Raw genomic sequence first — 21158 nt, forward strand, 5'->3', positions numbered from 1 at the left:
CTTGATGTGAGCAGCTCTTGTGGAAGAGTAACCGCTCTTTTCCAATCGATCCCCTACTCTGATTCGAGGGATCAACACTTTGGTCCCTCTTTTATGGGAAGATGCTTCCCCCATACATATACTTCTGACTAGAGCACTGCAAAGCTACAGAATGAAAGCGTTGGACATGTTCCCTATTGATTCAGAAGCACATTTCACCATTCTGTTTACTGTTCTGCACAGCCCTGATTTGTGTTCACAATGCTGATCGAGTTCGGTCTCTGAATCAGCTTTATCATCTGTTGTTTTGCTGCGGCAGTACAGTGCAATATCTAAAACATTTCTATCGTTTGCAATAATAGATAGAAAAACACTGCTAAGAGAGAGCAAATTGGTGAGGTTGTGTTTATGGATTCATTGTCCATTCACAAATCTGATGACAGAGGGAAAGAAGCCATTCCTGAAACATTGTGTCTCCTCCAGCTCCTGCACCTCCTCCCTGATGGGTGTAACGAGAAGATGGCATAACCTGGTGGGTGAGGGTGCTTATTGATGGATGCCCCCCTTTTCGAGGTACTGCCTTTAGAAGGTGTCCGCAATGGTGGGGATTGCTGTGCTCGTGATGGTGCCGGCTGAGTTTACAACCTTTGCTGCTTCTTCTCCGTCCTGTGCGGTGGTGCCTCTGTATCAGGTGGTGATGGAATCAGTCAGAATGCTCTCCACGGTACATCTGCTGAAATTTTATGGAGTTTTTGGTGACATGCCCTACCTCCTCAAACTCTTAATGATGTGTAGCTGCTGGTGTGCCTTCTTCGTGTTTGCATCAGCACGTTGGGCCCAGGGTAGATCCTCTGAAATGCGGACGCCCGGGACCTAGAAGCTGTTGTCCTTTCCACTGCTGACCCCTCAATGAGGACTGGTGTGTGTTTCCTCAACTTCCCCTTCCTGAAGTCTACAATCAATTCCATGCTCTTACAGGCATTACGTACAAAGTTATTGATACAATACCGCTCAAATGGCTGATCGTGCCAATTCCACACCACATTCTCTTCCAGTGTTTAATACATTGTGATTATGGCCACATTTATATCTACCTAAAATCCCCACTCTGTTTTAAAATGACTTTTTTTTCTCGTCAGTTTCATCGGAAGCTACCACCTACCGCAACAACCCTTGTTTAGTATCATGTCTGGCGAGGACAAAATGTATATTCTTGAAACCCAGCTCAATAACAGGGTAGAAGCAGTCATTTGTCAGCACTGATGAGAATTCCCATGAGGAATAGCTACACTTCCAATAAGTGCTAACCCCACAGGTCTGGCCTGCTGGGAAGTCAGCACAACTCCCTTTTGGTTGCAACAACAGATCAGGCCTCAGTGATATCCGAATCATGGTACTAAAAGAAGGTTGCTTTAATTTTAGCTTGTATCCTTTCCCAACAACCTGACTGGAAATGTAAAGCACAGTGGAATGTTGTAGGTACATCTGTACCTTGACTTAGTTGGTAGTAATGCCACCCCAGCCTCAAGCAGCCTCTCTTGGTAGAGGGCAACATTTTACAAATAAGCCTGTTTTACATTGCTAACCCAACAAAGAATGCACATCCCATTCCCCTCCCTTCACTGCATGTTGCAGGATCAGGGCACCAAGGATAGCCTGAGCACTGAAGTTTTGCTGACGGAGCTGAAGGACAGCTTGCTGGTTTCAAGGGGAGCTGCTGCCGTTCAACCACTTGAGCACTAAGTGAACTAGAACAGCGCCCACGTGCCGTGAGCCTGGCACTTACTGAGTTAGAGATGTGCTGCAGTGGAGCCCAGACGTGGAGGGACGGATGGACAGTGCACTCTCCCGTCCTGCACTGGTTCAGACCTGACACAGGATACCAGACCCCACTGATTTCAATGGACATTCTAGGCCTATGAGTCAGAAGGCTAAGTAATAATTTTAATATCTTACTTTATTATTTCCAATCATATCTCCGTGTTTTTATAGGTTTAATCCCCTATATCAATGTTGATAGCTGTTAGATGTTTCTGAATATGGGAGGTAATTAACAGGGGAGATGGTAATATTACTGATGGTGTTGTCAGAACAGGGGAGATGGAAATATTACTGATGGTGTTGTCAGAAGGCCTTCAGGGACAGGGCCTATGCACTGCAGTCTGAATCAAGGAAGATCAGGCCTGCACAACCAGTCCTCGTAAGTTCAAATACACTGGGATCCCAGACACTGGTTATAGGCCTGGCTCAGGAAAATCCAACCCGTTAACATAAAATGTGTGTCCACATGTTGCTATATAGCTGGAGTGACCTCACCTTTTGAAGGAAGAAATTTGTAAACATTTGCAAACTACACAAATTTATAAGTGAATGTTGCAGAATACAAATGGTTTCCTAATCTTAACCTTTATCACAAGCAACAATGTTATCATAAAACATCATAATCAGGCTACTAAGAGAGGACAGCAGGGTCATAAAACAGGAAGAAACAGAATAAAGTTAGCAACCAAATTGTATCAGTGATAAGACAACAAATTTGATGAAGCTGCGAACCTGTCTGTCTGACTTAGTCAGTATCTCCTTGTCAGATTGGTTCTTCTTCATTCCACTAGAAAAACAAACAAAACATTAAATAACTCCAGTAAATCACCAGTATTTTGCAGAATCACGTTGCCTAAAAGAACACCTGCTATTTCAAAGAACCTCTAATTACCATTCATAACAGCTAACAAGGAGCTTCTGGAGATTTCAAACAGTGCCATCTTCTCAGTTATTGAAGTAAATGGAAAGTGTTGCCTGATCAGAAATTCAACTAATAATTCTTACGGTCCACTGCCTATTTCCTGATAGACCACGAATGGGGGAGATAAACAAATTATAATGACTAGATGATCAGGTAAGTCAAGCAGTGAAGGGGCATCTGTTTGAACCTTAAACAGAGTGCACACAGCTGGAGTGTATTAATTTCAAGGATATAATGTCCAGATTGGATCTGAAGTGTGGTGCATGCAGCATGAGCTCGTCTAGTTTGGATGGCCCAGGTAATGTACTGATCGATTCTCATTAAAAGATCTTTTTGGATTCAGAATGGTCTTAATGGAAAGACGAGCAAATAAATTGCCAGCGCCACAAATGAGCTTGAGCTGATGGATACTGACGTGAATTCCCTCTCCTGGCATTTTTATTAGCCCTGTGATTCACAACTCATTCCTTCAGAAACTGGTATATAGCCGGTATTAGTCTATGCAGATTGCTCATCCCAACATTTACCAGTAGTTCACTTCACAAGTTTATATAGATTATGGACATTTTGTAATTATTTGGTTGTGTATCCCACTGCCCATAGAATTCTGATCGATGCATTTAACAGACTTGCACAAGAAGTAAGCCCAGAACTGTCTGTGACTCATTGTTCCAAATATACCATGTACACACCTCAGAGCCTGGCATTAACAGACTCAGTCTGAATGCATCATAAGAACTGAATTCGAAAATGAATCAAAGAAGCCCTATATCCGTGATGATTTTCTTTCCTTGTTGTGTCACGTCTGCAGAAGAGTGGCACCTGAGAACAGTAGTGAGAGCTAAAATTAATCAGCTCACTCCATTACAGGCCTTACCAATCTAATTCCAAACCAAAAATGCATTCCTAATTTAAAATGGACAATTTTGCGAAGAATGTTCTGAAGATTCAAAGTTTTCATATATTTAAATATTAAATTTCCTCAGTGCCTTTCAATAAGATGCTGAACTTGAACCTGCAGCTTAAAATCAGTTTGGATGCAAGATCTTAGACTTAAAATGATAACATTTCCAGTCTCCACAAATGCTGCCTTATCCATTGATTATTTATACCATCTCTTATTTTTTTATTCCAGTATCTACATTTTCTACTTTTCTAAGAACATCAGTACTCTACTCTCTGAGTCTCCCAGTTTGGGTTCAAGACCAGTTCAAAGACTTGAGTGCAAAATTTAGAGAAACTCTTCAGAGCAGCATTTAAGGAATTACTTTACAGTTAGCGATGCCTCCTCTTCGGTGAGGCGTCAAACCAAGACCCACTGGTCTTCAGATTGGAAGAAAATCAGTCGAGATATCCCCAGCGTTCAGACCAATATTAATCCCGCAACGACATTCAGTAAAAAAAACTCACTTTGTCTTTATCCATCCTACATCATTTTCTGCTATGGTTTGGTTAAACACAAAATGAGCCAGGACATCCAACCTTGTGTTGGCCCACCATCCACTGGCTGGTTGCAGCCTCATTTGGCTCACTCATTCAGGACAACTTCAGGCTCATCGGTCATCGCTAAGTTCATAGGCTGACCTACGATGGACTGTCCCACTGGCCAATCATCTGCACATGCAGGAGGTCAAGTGACCATCGCTCTTACTGTGTGGCGATAAAGTTAAAAGCTACCCACTTCTCTAAAGCCTGCATTGCAACTCATTGCAAGGCTGCATGTAAATATTGAATCAAAGTTATTAATATTAATTAATTCCCTTCAAAATATTGGTAATTGGACTGCATCTGAACAAATATTAAATCATCTTTTCCTGTTAATGTCACTATTTGTTTAAACTAATCTCATTCAGACAGTTTACAGAGACAAGTCAGTGAGGAAAAAACAATTACAGCAGGGGAATGGATTGCTTGATTTGGAGCTGAGCACACTGTCAGTGGCAGCTGGGAAGCCCTTCTTTGCATATCTTATTGGCATTGGTTAGTGGGCTTATGCATGCTGCGTATATTTTCTGGAGTGAAATAACGGCTCCACTTAAGGATGATTTCTGCAGGGTATGTACTGGGCTAAATTTTGCATGAAATTTTCATTCACGATGAGCTGGAACGTTTCTTTAATTTAGAAAATGTTACCTTCAACCCAGTAATTTTCACAAAATCAATAGACCCAGGGTGATTTAGAATGTGCCAGTATTTGATTGATAACAACAATCGAGCTAGAGAAATTCAGCGAGTTTTATATCAAGTATCGGTAGCCATTAATGGTAAGAAATCAGGAGGGAACCCTACCACTGCTCACTCTGAATAGGGAGTAGGAGCATTATGAAACACCTGTAGCAAACCAGGTAGGATTAACCATAGTTAAAACTTCAAAAAAAAACCCAGAATATCTTAAATGTGGGTACTAGAAAGTGCTAATTGTATTTAGCCTTTGAGTGGTACTACAATGTCTACCCTTGTATCATGAAGTTTTATTTTCAGATTAAAGTTACTTTGGCTCTGTAGAAGGTGCAGACATGAAAATGCCAAATTTTTGAGCTTTGGATGATGGGAGCAGGCTTACCTGCTTTGGCAACATTGATGCCTGATAAGGCTGATGCAATTGTTAGGCCTCAGCTTCCTTAATTCACAGCTCTGCATCCGACAATTTATGCTTTCAGCTCTTCCTCAGTACAGGCTCCTTTCTATGTGGCCAGTCAGATAGGATATTTCAAAGAGATAGTAATGGCAGGACTAAGGGTTTATTAAGTTTACTGGTGCATAGTTAGACAGACGCTGAGAAGTATACATCTTAGGATCACGTTATCCTTCTTTCAATTTAGCAAGTGAGCAAAGAGCCCTTGTAAAGGGACACACACAAAATGCTGGAGGAACTCAGTGGGCCAGGCAGCATCTATGGAAAAAAGTACAGTCGACATTTTGGGCCGAGACCCTTCGGCATGACTGGAGGAAAAAAAGATGAGGAGTAGATTTAAAAGGTGGGGAAGGGGAAAGAAACACATGGTGAGGGGAGTCCGACAGGAGAGAACAGGAAGCCGTGGAAGAAAGAAAAGGAGGGAGGCAGGTAAGGAGATATGGTGAGAGAGGGAAATGGGAATGGGGAATGGTGAAGGAGAGGCCGGGGGGGGGCGGGGGCCAGGGGGAGGGTGGCGGTGGGATGGTGCATTACCATTGGTTCAAGAAACCAATGTTCATGCTATCAGGCTGGAGGCTACCCAGGCGGAATATAAGGCGTGTGCCCCCCTCTCCCTTCCTTGAAAAGGAACGTGACATTTTGCTCACAGAAGAAGTAATTTGTAATTATAGGGGTTACCTGCTGGTTAGTGCGATTATTAATCTTAGACAACCTCAGAGCTTTGCCTGATTGCCTTAAGGAGTCAGAGAGAAATTTCTCAGCAATTTTTTCAAATGAACTGTTGCATTTATTTGCTGTTCCCAAGAGGTAACAGGATGGAAATAAGCAGGAGTGGGGCAGGACTTCATTGTTAATTTGCTCTTGCAAGGAACACAGCTTTTAGTTTACCTTTCAGGGCTCATGTATTGTCAACGCTACCTGCAAGTTTTAAGACTGGAGTGGTCCCAGAGCGAGACAGGGATAGTTGCTCCACACAGTAACCTCCTACCAATCAGGGATCAGGCATCCTGAAAATTCTCAGTGGAGCCTTGGTCACCCGTACACGAGGTTGCCCATGTCACAGACGCTAAGAGGGTCCAGCTTTGAGGGATTCACGAATGAGTGGGCAGCTAGGAAGTCAGTGGTCCAGCAGTCACTCACCAAAGAAATCCATTGATCAGCCTCCTCTGACCAGACAGGGTACCATCAGCAAATGACCCAGCCCAAAGCGATTACATTTTATAACTTTCCGTTCCTTTTGCCTCTCATAATATTCCCCAATTTTGAATCTGCAATAAGTGTTCTAGCCCAAGACTCATTCTATCATAAAATATCTGAGTCACAAAAATCTGTTAGAAAAGTACACACACAGTTTAACGTAACAAATGCAAACAAACTAAAAGACGGCTTACAGCCAGTCTCAGCAGTTTTTAATTTCTGTTTCTCTGGTATTTGGAAGTGTTGGTAGCTGGCCTAGAAGGCTCACTTGTTGATGCTGAGCTGTAGTGTCAGTGTGAAAGTTTGGCTCCTCATTGTTACTTTTATAGATGTGGAAACTTTAACCTGACACAGATGGCCATGCCCTTTCCCAGTGGCCTGCGCTGCCTCTGGCTCTCAGCCAGTCCTCCTCAAGTTCAAATGTAGTACAGCAACACACAAACTGGTGGAGGAACTCTGCAGGTCAGGCAGCATCTATGGAGGGAAATGGTCGGCCTACATTGAGAGGAGAGTTGCTCTCAGTTAAGGCCCACTTTTACTGTCTCCCCCACACCCAGATTTACTGAGAACAACAAGAGCTGTTTGCACTTTGTATTCACAATGGGGGTTTCGTTTCCCCCACCCCTCCCCTGAAGATACTCTTCGAGTATCAGCATACTGTTAATGATTTCTGCATCTTCAAGTCTGAAAGTTGAGTGTTCCAGTTCACTTCCAGGACATGGGCACTGACATGGAATCTTATCTGAAAGTGAGGAGCTACTTTGCTGAAGATGTTTTAATAGGGAGGGAGTTTACCTTCTTGCTTCACATTCATAATTGTTGGAAAAAGGTCCCAGGGAAGATTCCCAAATTCCAATGCTGTACTAACCAATGTTGTGTGATTAGTAACTACCAAAAGATAATTACGACTCCCTCATGACTTTGCTGTTCAAGAAGTGCTGAAAGTTATTTGCCTACAAGCCAGTAACTGCACTTTAGGACTGATGGTTCTGATGCTTGTTGAGATGTCCTATTAAGATGAGATACAAGTTCTTTCTCTCCCCTTATCTTTGCATAATCACATTTTCATGCACATGTTGTATGTTTTAATGCAACTTTCCAATATGTTTTAGACATCAAAAGAGACTTCAAAAACCTTGGGGAAAATTTAAATTGCGTTAACCAACTTTATGGGTCAGTTAAGCATCTCAAAGTCCAAAAGCAGTGGTAGTTTAAATTTGGCTTTCTTGGCCAAGACAGAAGCGTCAGCCGCCTTGGGTCTCTGTCACATCCTTCACTGCCCATGTGTAACACTTGGAGCATGCAATGTCGATAAGAGGAAAACTTTACCTGTTCCAAGCATTAACAAATAATTTAACAGCAGGAAGGGTGACCGATTTCAATACCAATCCAAACTTCTTCTGTCGTATGTACTCAAGCTTACTGAACTCACCTTACATCATTTGAATGTTCTTTCTAATCCCCTATAATCAGGGACATATCTGATGAGGTGGGCTGCTGGATGGTCTCTTCACAGAGCCCTCAGCACATTGGGGATCACTGGTACAAGGAGGCAGGGTATCATCAGCAACATCACCAAGGCTGCGGAGAAAGCCTCAATGTGGCTCTGGATGAGAAAGCAAGTCCACAGGGACCTGCAGCATATGCTACCTGAACACAAGCCGTGGCTTGGTCAACCACTGCTGGGTCACCTGGGTGAGGACGTCTGATGTTGAAAGACCTGAGACACCCAATGACCTCAGGTTACATCGCTGATTATGTGTTCAAAGCACAGGTGAATTCTTCAAATAATGCACTAACTCTTATTCACAAGTCCCACAGTATCGAGTAACACAATGGCATTTGAAGGCCTTTAAATTTCCTCAAAGGATTGCTTCTGTTGAAGGACCTAAATGAGTTTAATTCAAGTACCAGTGTGTTCATCTCGGAAGATTCACAACCGGTGAGGATCACAGTAGGCAAGTGAGCAGCACTCTGTTGTTTTAGGGTCATCCAGAATTAATTTCCTAATCTTTTATCTCCAGCAAATATAACACGAACAATCACCAAAAACAGTATTTAGAAATTCAATTTAAATTAATCACTAAGTAAATTCCCTTTCCAGTCCCATTCCTGGAGCCCAGTTCTCATAACTTGAATCACAGGCACAGAAGGAAACTTACTTTTCTTTAAGGTAGATAAGCTCCAGCTGCTTCTTCTCATTTTCCTCCTCTGGAAGGAATAAGGGGCAGATAATAAAACTTGCAAATGAAAAAGACCAAAGTAAAAAGAAAAAACCAATTGCATGGTTTGGGATTAGAGGTACTGCCAAAAGTGTCCTCAGCCAGGCTGAGCCTGATCTCCAGTCTCTACTAACACCAGCTGACAGCTAAGCCCTTAGTAATGGTTCATTATCTCTACACTCAGGAGGAAAGCTGGCTCCTGATTACAATCCATGTTGGTCTTCAATAGAAAGCTCGCAGATAGAGAACAGATTATATTTTTTATATCTCCTTACTCTATAAAGTTTATATCTCCTTATTCTGCAATTGCTAGTTCCCAAAAAATCCCAACAGACCCAATTCTCTACTTATTTCCCTCTACAGCTAGGAACCTGTCAAGGAACTCAACATCTATAGAAAGAGAATAAACAGTCGATATTTTGGGCTGAGACCCTGATTTCCTCCAGCATTTTCTGTGTGCTGCTTTGGATCTCCTGCATCTGCACATTTCCTCATTTTGGTTATTTTTCTGTTCTCCCACGTATTCATCAACTCTGCTCTGCTCCTTCCAACCACCAATTTTTGACACTCATAGATAGACCCTAGGGGAATGGTTCAGTTGCCAATTAACCTACCAGTACACATCTAAGATGTGGGAGGAAAACAGAGAACTCAAGTCAAACCCAAGTAGTCATAGTGAACAAATTTGTAAATTCATACAGCCTGTACCTGAGGTCAGGATCGAACACAAGTTGCTACCTGCTTCACCACTGATTTGCCATTGGTGGTTTGCAGTGGCCAAGGAGCCAAATGCCCCTTCTGGATGGATAAGATGCTGGGGCCTTACTATGGAAGGCCACTGTGTCCAGAAGGAGGAAATAGTTTTGATTTTAACTTGCCTGAACTGGCCATAATGAGAGAGTCATGGCTCTTAACGTGATCATTATAATTTTGACATGATCTTAAAGCAGGATGGTCCAAGAGTATAGATGGTGAGTCTTTTAAAGTGCATGTTCATATAATGACATCCACTAAAAAGCGGAGAGATGGAGGACAAAAATATTGGAATAGCATACTGAGTGGATATGGTCAATTTGAGTTATTATGAACAAATTAAATTGTGTGTCACTATGAACAATAGAAATTCCTGCAGGCAATGCGAGTTAGCAAGAATAATGTGAATTAATGAAGTCATCATGAGTTACTCCAAGTTACCATGGTCGTTGTGAGTTACTTAGAACAAAGAAAGCTAATACACACCGTATTTTTGGGACGCTGGGCCAGAGTAGGTGTCTTCCACGCTGTCGGTGTCTGTGATTACGGCTAACTCGACATCAGATTCCAGGCTGGTGTTGATGAGCTGCTGCAGGACAGCTTCTGCAATTGGCATCACCATGGCAGTGGTGGAGGTGTTACTGAGCCACATGGACAAGAACATGGTACAACACATGAAGCCAAGGACTAACCTGTGAGCAGAAGTGAATGTAAACACCTTGCAGAGTACTTAGCATCAAAGATGGGGTTAGGAGGAGAGGGAGGGTGATCCATATTGACGTGGAGGCTGATGCGAGGGCCTTGCCAGTGAGGTCACCTCAGCCCGGGTGGCAGCAGCCAAGATACCAATGGCTCCACCCTAACATACATCATCATTATATGCCTGTTGTTTGATGTGGGCAAATATGGTCTTTGATAATGATTGTTCTTGACAATTTTTTTTTGTACACAAGTGGTTTGCCATTACTTTCTCACAAGATGGGTGACCCCAGCCATTATCAATACTCTTCAGAGATTGTCTGCCCCTCATCAGCAATCGTATAACCAGGACCTGTGATATGCGCCAGCTGCTCATACGACCATCCACCACCTGCTCCCATGGTGATCGGGCGGGGGGGTGGGGAGCTAAGCAGGTGCTACACCTTGCTCGAGGGTGGCCCGCAGGCTAGCGGAGGAAAGTAGTGGCTTACGTCTCCTTTGGTAGAGATGCTTCTCCACCCGCCACCTGACCCTAACACTAGGTGCATGATGGGGCAGAATTAAACTTTGACAGTTCTGAGGGATGATAACCCTGTCTCAGACTGGGAGAATGAAGAAGATGCATTCTCTATACCTGAATCAACAGTGGCTAATAATCCAGGAAATTCACCACCATCTTACTCAACTTTAATCCAGTGGAGGTAAAACAAGAAATATGCTGTACAACTCTTCAATGCCCAGAGAGAGATCAGCTCTCTGTTCAGACAAGCTTCTCCTTTTGGGTCACGTATCCTCTGAAGGATTTTGAATGATTGTAATAGAATCCACTTAATCTCTCTGTAGATGACCTCTCTATCAAACTCCATTTCTTCCTCAGAACTACACTTTGGTCTACTGACCTTTTTTCATCTGACACACACCCTGTTGCTAGCTATTACCCACTGCAAAGCGAATGGTTCTGACTCTCCCCTCTTCCCCTTGGACTTCACCTGGGTTCTCCCCACCTCTATACCCAAACTCTATTCCACAGCAACATATGAAAACAGACAGAAAATATATTTCTTGTCGCCTATGTGAACGGCTCCTACCTGTTAACCATCAATGGATTTCATTGTAATAACTAGTGCTTTAAAGTTTAACATTGATAGATTTTGGTTTTAATGTAGCTGCAGTACCCCCTACTGCCACTGGAGGTCTCCATACTCAGAATCAGAATCAGGTTTAATATCACCCGCATATGTCGTGAAATTTGTTAACTTTACGGCAGCAGTACAAAGCAATACATGATAATATAGAAAAACTGAATTAGTATACATATTAATTATAAATTAAATAAATCAAGCAGTGCAAAAACAGAAGTGAAAAAGTAGTGAGGTAGGATTTGTGAGTTCAATATCCATTTAGAAATCAGATGGCAGAGGGAGAGAAGCCGTTCCTGAATTTCAGAGTGTGCGCCTTCAGGCTTCTGTACCTCCTTCCTGATGGTAACAATAAGAAGAGGGCATGTCCTTCCTGGTGGGTGTCCTTAATGATGGATGCCGTCTTTTTGAGGCACTGCTTCCTGAAGATATCTAAGTGTGCATTTCTAACCCCTATAATTTGACACGACAGTGAGCTGACCCACACTCCCTGCTACCTTTGAGTATTTGCTGCAGCAAGTTTGGTGAAAATCCATGCTACAACGTAGAGTTTGCTGTTGATGGAGTGCCACGCCGCTGTCTTCCCAGGCTGGGACTTTCAAAAGCAAATCAAAAGTAACACCCACAGATGCTGCAAACCTGAAATAAACGGGAATCGAAAAAAAACTGCAGACAACCTGAAACGTCATCTCTGTCTGATACTGCATGACCTGCTGAATATTTCCAGCATTTTCTGCTTTTATTTCATCAATGAAATGCATTGAGCAGTGCAACGTTGCTGTGATTCCATGGCAGGTGTGAACTGAAGTCCCCAAAGACACTTGAAGAGGACTAAGGTGGATGTTTCAGAATGACTGAAGGCCTATGCTCACGTATATTGCAGCTGGTTAGCTTTGAAAGGTTGTTTTAATTGAACTTGATTTTATAATAACTGCCAATGACATTTCCTCAGAGGTAATTGTGCAAGGGCCCACCTCAAGGAAAAACTACACCTATGAAGGCTTGCTGTGAAGACCAGCTGGGTTAGAACCATCTCCTGCACATTCGCCTTTGAATAGGTAGATTTTTAAACTAATAACCAGTAGCGCATTTTTAGTATTTATCCCTCTTAATTTGCTTAACTGGCATAATATCGAACCTGATTTTAGGCATTCATCAAGAGAGACACAAGAAATGGAGGGTGATCAGGCTAAAAATAGGCAGAGCGTTTTACTATATTATCATCTTCGTAAAACTGCGCAGGGAACACAAGTAACTGGTAAAACTCAGAGACTAACGTCATAGGTCTCAGATAGAAAACAGATCTCAGGGTTTTACATGTTATTCTGTCTGGGTAGCCTCCAACCTGATGGCATGAACATCAATTTCTCGAAATTCAGGTAATGCCCCCCCCCCTTCACCATTCCCCATCCCCTTTTCCCTCTCTCATCTTATCTCCTCGCCTGCCCATCGCCTCCCTCTGGTGCTCCTCCCCCCTTTTTCTTTCTTCCATGGGCTTCAGTTCTCTTCTACCAGACTCCCCTTTCTCCAGCCCTGTATCTCTTTCTCCAATCAATTCCCCAGCTCTTTACTTCACCCCTCCCCCTCCCAGTTTCACTTATCAACTCATGTTTCTGTCCCCCTCCCCTCCACCTTTTAGCTCTGCTCATCTTTTTTCCTCCAGCTGAAGGGTCTTGGTTCGAAACGTCGACTGTACTCTTTGCCTGTTCCTCCAGCATTTTGTGTGCATTGCTCAGGGTTGTATATGGTGATATACATGTCCTTTGGCAATAAATTTATTTTGATCTTTGAAAATTGTTACAAAGACTAAGCTAAAAAAAAGAACAAACAACACCTAACTCCTTGTGAAGTTTCTGGCTAGGTGGTTCTCAATGCGAAGACAGAGTAGCCATCCCCTTTCGGTTACTGGCAGATGGCCCTCAACCTACACATGTTTGAGTGGAGGTATCACCACTGCAGCCTTTCCCTTCCCAACTTCCTCCAGAACAACTGAAGGAGAGGGCAATCCCAAGGTTGCCATTATGGTTTTCGTCAAAAAAAAACCCTGGGAAACAAAACCTGCTAAGCAGTTCATTATTGACTTGGAGAAACCTTCTCCTGGGCCTTGTTAAACATGTTCAATATAACCCCTTACAGTCCGTAGTACAATTATCCTACATCCAGGAGATTTTACCTTGTGCTTCTCTGCTGAGATTCCAGGTACTCTAGTGAATGCAGTCATGGGCCTCTATTACACGATCTAATAGAGACAGGTGGAGTCTCTTCAAAATGTCAGTTAAAATAGTCAGTAGAGCATTAGAAGACTGGTGGGCCAACTTAACGAGGCTCTGCTCTTTTTTCTGATGTTAGGGTTACCATCCCCTCCACTATGAACACTATCTCACTATTTTCCACTCATTTTGCATTCACATTTCTTATTGCAACTTATAGTATTTTAATTGCTCTTTACAGCTGCTGCAAAACAAGTATTATGATATGCATCAGTGATGATAAACTTGATTGTGAATCTGATTCTACCATTTGTCCAGATATTGGGTGAATTGGTAGACATTGACTTCAATAAACTTATGCACTAAGACGCTAGAGCAAACCTAGCCTATTTAGTTGGAGTCCTGCTGTGATGCTCTAGGCTATATATTCCTAGCATAGGTGAAACATGCAGATTAAGACGATATATACTCACATTCCTGGTTTGGCTCCTGCTAACATCACCATGCGAAGAGCAATCCTCTTGTGCAAGTTCCATTTTTCAATGGAAGCAGCCAGGCAGATGACACCAATCAAGAGTAACGTTGTGTCCTTAAAGTACTCTGATGCAACCTATTTATAAAATACACAAACATCAGCTCCAGTACTGAAGGAAATTATGCCTGCATTGATATTCATCAAGGAAAGGGATGCAGAAGATAACAAAATCAATATTAGAGAGAATTCTAAGGGACAGACTCACATTTGAACTGTGGGCTTATTAGGGATAGTCAAGATGATTTGGTATGGTGAAGGTCATGCCTTATAAATTGATTGAACATTTTGTAAAGGTAACAATGATAATTGATGAAGGTAGTACATTATCTACATTGACTTTAATAAGGCATTTTACATGGCCTCTCATGGGAAGTTGATCAATAAGATAAAGATTCATGGGATCCATACTGACTTGGTAGATTGGATTCAAAGTTGGCTTGACCATAGAAACCAGAGTGTGGCAGTGGAGAGGTAGCATCGTGACCGAAGGTCTGTCATCAGTGGAGTGGTGTCCCACAAGGCTCAGTGCTGGGACCTCTGCTTAAGAAAAATGCCTGCATGAAAATGTAGATGGTTGATTACTAGGTGTGTGGATAACACGAAAATGGTGTTGTGGTGCTTGAAGAAGGCTCCAAGGAGTCAGCAGGATATAAATTAATTGCATGTACCAGTGGAGAAATGGTGGATAGAGTTTAATCTGGGCAAATGTGAGGTGTTTCCCTTTGGGAGGTCAAATGTAAGGTGAAAGGATATGTGGCAGGCGGGTAGGCCTCTCTGCCTCGTGTGGTGTCCCTCTCTCTTGATGAACGTCAGTGATATCGGTGGATGGTATTGGCATTCTGCATTTATGCATTGGACTATTGTGTTCTGGACTGTGGACTTTTTCAGACTTATGGGTTTTATCTTCTGTGGTTTTTTTAAAAATCACCCGTTCCTTTTCCGTTTGGTTGTGCGAGGGGAGGGTGTTAAGGGGTTAATGTTCTGTTAGTTTCTTTTTGTGTGGGGGGTGGGCTGTTTTTGGGGGGGGTCAATATTCCCATTCCATTTTGTGCGAAGGGAGTTGTGGTGGTTAATATTAGGGATGCCAATCTTTTTCATGCGGGGTGGGGGGTTACTGTTTCTCTCTGAATGACTTTCATGTTCTTTCTTTGTTTTGTGGCTATCTGGAGAAAACAAATTTCAGAGTTGTATATGGATACGTGTTTTGATAATAAATGAACCTTCAAACTTTTTTTGATGTACAGAGAGACGTTGGGGTCTAACTCCATTGCTCCCCGAAAATGGCAACAGAATTAGTAAAGAGGGCGGATGACATGCTTGCCAACATCAATCAGGGCACTCGGTATAGTTCTGGTTAGGTAGTGTGCAGTTCTGGTCACCCCATTTCAGGAAGAATGCGGAGGCTTTGGAGAGGGTGCAGAAGTGATTCAGGAGATACTGCCTGGATTAGAGCTAATTAACCATAAGGAGAATTAACCATAATCTTGGATTGTTTTCTCCAGAGCAGATGATAGAGGTTTATAAAATAATGAGAGGTGTAAATAGGGTAGATAGTGTTTTTTGCCCCAGGGTAGAAATATCAAATACCAGAGGACATAGCTTTCAGTTGATGGAGGGACTGGGGAAAGATTAAAACAGATATGCAAGGTACTTTAAAAAAAAGACAAGGGAGCAGTAAGTACCTGGAACATGCTCCCAGGGTTAGTGGTGAACATAGACATAATACTGGCATTAAAGAGGTATTTGGACAGGCACGTGAACATAGAGAAAGGAGGGAAATGAATCAAGTGCAGGAAGGCAGGGTGGCATGGTAGTGTAGCAGTTGGCACAATGTGTTGCACTATAGGTGATCCAAGTTAAATTCCTGTCACTGCCTGCATGGAGTTCCTTCGTTCTCCCCATGACCGTGTGGGTTTCCTCCAAGTGCTCCGGTTTCCTCCCACAGTTCAAAGATTACCGGTTAGTAGGGTAATCGGTCATTGTGATTAGGCTAAAGTTAAGTCGGGGGAATGCTGGGTGGCGTGGCTTGAAGGGCATATTCCACGCTGTATCCTAATACATAAATAAATAAACAAGTAGTATCAGAAGCCTTCCACACAACAATGCATCATGTTGGCAAATCTGCACCAGAATGTAAATTACACTGATGACCCTGCCTAATAACAATGAAAGAAATGTATGAATAGCCAGCATTTATTATACAATGCTGTGTACAAGGAATGAGATTTGACCCAGTGCTATTGATTAGGATGTTCTGAGCAGCTATAACTTTGAGCGTACAACATAAGGCTGTTTTTATGCATATGGAGGGGTGAGGAGGAGGGTTGGAAAGGTTAATTACTGCTTCCAGCACAACCATTTCTCATCATTTGCCAACTTCAGCTGAAAGCTTCAACAGGCAGCTGAAAGTTATGACATCTTAGGAACCCCAATTACATATTAATGAAGCCAGTGCAAAGTCTTTGTCATTCTCCCTGTCAGGCTGACACATGTAGTAAAACCACTGGAAATCTCAAGACAAAGCAGTTGATATTTTGGGCTGAAACCCTTCATCTGAACTCATTTATGCATCTTCTGTCATCAGTTCCTCTTGGAACAGAAGAACAAGATTCAGTCTGTCTCCATAAAAGCCAGTCTTGAATGGGAACAAGCAAGGATTAGGAAATTCTGATGCTTTGTGATTTAGTAAAACGGAAGCTTCTGCTCAAATCTACACTAGTCTTGCTATACGTGAGGATTTCATTACACTATGACCAAGATATAGATATTGATGTGAGGTAGTGTGAATCATCTTAAATAACTAAAGGTGCAGAGCAATTGGAATCTGCAGTATGAAGATAATGAGTCTTCATTATGTCACAAAGGCATTGAGTTTTTAACCATGCTTGTGGTCTAATATTGTGGGCAAAAATTAAACAATTTTTAGCTGCATTAGCAGCATTTTACCAAAGGATCTGAAGCAAGTTAGTGACAGGCAGGGTATTTGGTGGGTATTTCAGTGAAATCTGAGCAGCTAAAAAATGTGACGCTATTGCTCTGACAATTAACATTACAGGGCCAAAATGTCTTCTGTCATTATACTTGTGGCACTCTTTTAGCACAAGGTTTGGGATTCTCCATGTACAAGGAGTGGATCAATGTAGAGTTTTTTTTTCTGGAGGCATAGGTTACCTGATTCTGCACAGTACGATGGAATACTCAACACAAAAGGCATGTAGAGAGAGAAGTCCCTGAAACTCACACCCATCTTCACAGCAACAGTAAAATCTTCTGCCAAGCAGGATTAGTTCTGCACCCCAGATCCCAATTTAGTCTCTGTTGTGAAGACATGCCCAGTCTCCGAAGCCAGGCTCATTCTTTCCCTGACTCAGATTGACATTGACTAAGCAGACCAAGGTCTAATTTGGGTGGACCCAATAATTAGAAATTTAAATTAAAACTCTTAACCTACTCTTGCTGATGGATAACCCATTAAAGTTACATCATCTTCATCGTAGTACAGGAGAACTTTGGCCTCTGACGCAGTGATAATTAATCAGTGACTTTGATCACTTGAGAGGTTTCATTTACATTTTAGTTTTTATTTAAAAAGTAACATTTTAAGTGGCAATTTGCAATCCTTCTAGGTTCTCCTGATAAACTTTAATGAAGAAATCTTGAACAAAAGGCTGGGAATTTCCACAAGAACATAGAGGAACAAAATCAAATTGAATCGCACTCTTAGACATTCATGTGCATCCTGTTCCCTTTCTCCCAGCTTTATCTTCATTTCCTTCTGCAACACTTATTAGGTGTTGGTTGAGGATGTTTGCAGGATGAAGGGTTCCTGGTACAGGAATCGATATGCTGCTGCTAGTGTTACGTACCCCGTAACTGGGTTGCCAAACCAGCAGAAATGGATCACTCAGTTGGAGTCTGGAGTACTAGAACTAAGAAAGTTTTATTAAAGAAACAAGCAACACATTAATCGAAAGGATAATAAATGCAACAGTTCAGCGATGATAAACGCACATGAGCACAGAATTAAGATAACAGCATCAGTCAAGCTCTATCGTTGTCTAGGGGTAAATGACCAATTTCAAAATGACTCAAAGTTCAGTCCAGTTTAGTAGTTCAGTTCGCAGTAATCGTTGCCATGGCGGTGGACAACGTGGGGGAAGAGAGAGATAGAATAGGAACAACTCATCATTCAGCACAGCTTCACTCACAGACCAGCGAGATGGCTCACAAACAGCATTTGGGCGGGTCCTTGGTGATGTCACCTGAGGTCACCGACTGTGACCCCTCCTCCAGATGCGGTCGATCCTCTGCAGTGAACCCGGCACCCAGGCAAGGGCGGACACACACCGGGTTCCCGCTGATCGTACCTTTCCACCCTGTGCGTTGTCCGGTACTTCTCACCACTCGTGAGAGGCGCACCGCTTCCAGGGTCTCGTTACCTCGGGTGGCGTGTGTGTCTGTCTTAGCGAACCTGTCCCTTTTTATCCCCCTGCTGGGGTATCGCCTGTCCATCACTTCAAACAGTTCAGGGTTCAAAGGGGGGAGCCGCTCCAGACAGCTCTCCCTCCCACATCCCTTCATTACACATCTCCAGACGCTACTCCATTGTTCCTTATCTCTCCTTCCCCTGAGGGCAGGTGGCAGACCAACTGCTGATGCCACTGATGCTAGCCCAGGCCAGCAAACATCTTAATTTTATGTGTATTCTCGTAACACTAGGTAGCAAGGCAACGCATGAGCCATTAAAATGGAAAGGTATTATTCCCCACTCTTCAGATCCTCAGGATTGCATTATTCTCCTTTTAAACGTTGTTTCCTCTTCATCTCTGTGAGCATTCTCAATTTTACATGGTGGCTTAGTTTTGTTAAACAATGAAAAGACTGATTTCTTGATGAGATCATAGGACCATACCTGCAGGAATTCATGACAACTGAAGACCAGGGTTCAAAATAAAGTGAGAATGTTTGAGGCGAATAAGCAGCCAGGGTTAGAAATGACTCCACAGAATGGTTGTGCCAACTTACTCTCAACTTATCGACTCAGTTTGGCTTATGTTAAAGTTTGGTGGCTAGAGACACCAGGAAGAAATAAATCATCTCTCTATGATTTCCCAGGTGAAGTCAACCTTATGGCATCTACAGAACTAAATGTCCAGATGGAAATTCACCAGTAGCCAAAATTCTCATACTTTTAGCCTGCACAGACTTGAGGGGAATTAAAATCAGGCAGTTTTGTTGGAGATGCTTGTTCTGTCACATTAGCTTTGTACCAAGTAGCAAGTCTACATCCCCAGTGGTCACTGAACAAAGCTAAGTAGAACACCTCTCTTCATTTCCCCTCAGCTGGCAGGTTCTCAGCACATTTTTGTCTCCTCATGCCTACATTAATCAGCACCATGATCAAGTCTACTCCATTTACCTAGTTATCCATCAATTACAACCTCTCCATTCATCAGCATACTTAGTTCTACACATCTGCTGAAGAAAGTTCTTGATCGGCATACAGAAAAGATGACGTTTCTTGAACTTGGCCACAAACTTAAGTAATAATTTCAGGTTGGACCTCTTCTCATAACTATTTGTGTGAAAGGTCACTGACTTGAAAGGTTAACTCTGTACTTGCAACATTTCTGATTTCATTTCAGATTTCTGCCCAGTGGAATGTCCCGTTTTTGTGTTATGAGCCAAACATATTGTGTGCAGCATGGGAAGGGCCAAAACAAAGTAAAGCAAAGGCTTACAGAAGAGAAATCTGTAATAATGAATACACTGTTACATTCAAGTGACAAATAATTATTATTGTAATTACTTCTCTTAAGCACTGTGTTCACAAACAACATAGCAGAAGCCCAAATTATTACACACCAGTCTGTTGCTACCCTTGAGATTCAGTTCAATAAAACACTGTTGCTTCAGTTCTTTAAATAATTTACTGGCAGTTTATAATCTTACATTTAATTTGGTATTTTCTATTCATGAAACTCCAACTCAAAAATCATTTCAAATCAGATGATATTCTTCAGAAATCTGTATTGCTTTCTAAACTACAATTGTCATGCTGTGGCTGATAAACCAGGCAGATCCCATGATATCTTATTCCCTCAAGAGCCATTAGATTTTGTGGAGTTCAATGAAGTCAGCATCATAAGATCCTCAATAAACTTAAAGTACTAATTGGACTCATCACTATCCCTGGGAATACTGAAGATTCTAAAGTGAACAAGATTAATTCTTTCACAGGATCTTGTGGTTCATTAGTACTAGATTTGTAACTTGCCTTTGATCTTCAATGTCTTTTCACCCCATCATCTCTTTCTTTACTCCAACTAATTTCATGGAAACCAAAATCTCCAACAAGCTGAGTGTTCTTTCTTGTGGTAGTAACATGAGTATTTTCTAGAACAGAGGTTCCCAACCTGGGATTCATGGACCCCTCTGTTAACAGTAGCTCTATGGCGTATACTGTAAAAGGTTGGGAACCCCTGTTCTAGAATGTTTGTCAGTCTTTTATCGAAGGTTGGTCTATCCATTCTTTACCACAATCCACCTGTCTCCATTTCCCGTGCATGATATCCAAATAATGGGACTAAGTGCTGACATAATGTTCTTAACTTCGCACAAGAAATCGGCACATGCTGTTTACTGCAAGGACCTTCCTTCTGCTGGCTGACCCAGCCACTGCAAATAGATGAGAGACTTGCTAATTTGTTGGAAATAAAAGTCAAACAACATATTTTGGATCAGGGTACAACTCTGAAGTCAGTCATCCTCTCCTACAATTCATTCACGAGAAGTAGTCAAAAAAGTAGACTGAAGCTATCATCTGCTGGGCCATATTTATATAGTGCCATCCATATCCCTTTCAGCTTAAGCTTATGGTCTATAGAGATCACAATCTGTAATTAGGTTAAACTGGAAGCATGTCTGGTATTGTGCTAGCCTTTTCTGGGACTTCAGTCTTATTCCCCATTATAGTATTGCTGATTCTATTGTCCATTGACCTCCCTGACGGGGACATGGGAATAGGCTATTGATCCACTTAAGGC

At 42.3% G+C, this 21158-nt stretch overlaps 1 protein-coding gene across 1 annotated transcript in view; it reads right to left on the reverse strand.

The window, feature by feature from the left end:
- The window catches only part of LOC134351590 (solute carrier family 13 member 4-like), an 89111-nt gene that overhangs the window by 26295 nt on the left and 41658 nt on the right, over positions 1-21158 (reverse strand). The window contains exons 3-6 of the mRNA XM_063057951.1: positions 14051-14187; positions 10016-10221; positions 8717-8765; positions 2533-2587 (exon numbers count right to left, since the gene is read on the reverse strand). Of these exons, the coding sequence (XP_062914021.1) occupies positions 2533-2587; positions 8717-8765; positions 10016-10221; positions 14051-14187 (447 nt within the window). The remainder of the gene's footprint in view (positions 1-2532; positions 2588-8716; positions 8766-10015; positions 10222-14050; positions 14188-21158) is intronic.

Source organism: Mobula hypostoma, chromosome 9, assembly GCF_963921235.1.
Source record: "Mobula hypostoma chromosome 9, sMobHyp1.1, whole genome shotgun sequence".
In the NCBI taxonomy this organism is placed as follows: Eukaryota; Metazoa; Chordata; class Chondrichthyes; order Myliobatiformes; family Myliobatidae; genus Mobula; species Mobula hypostoma.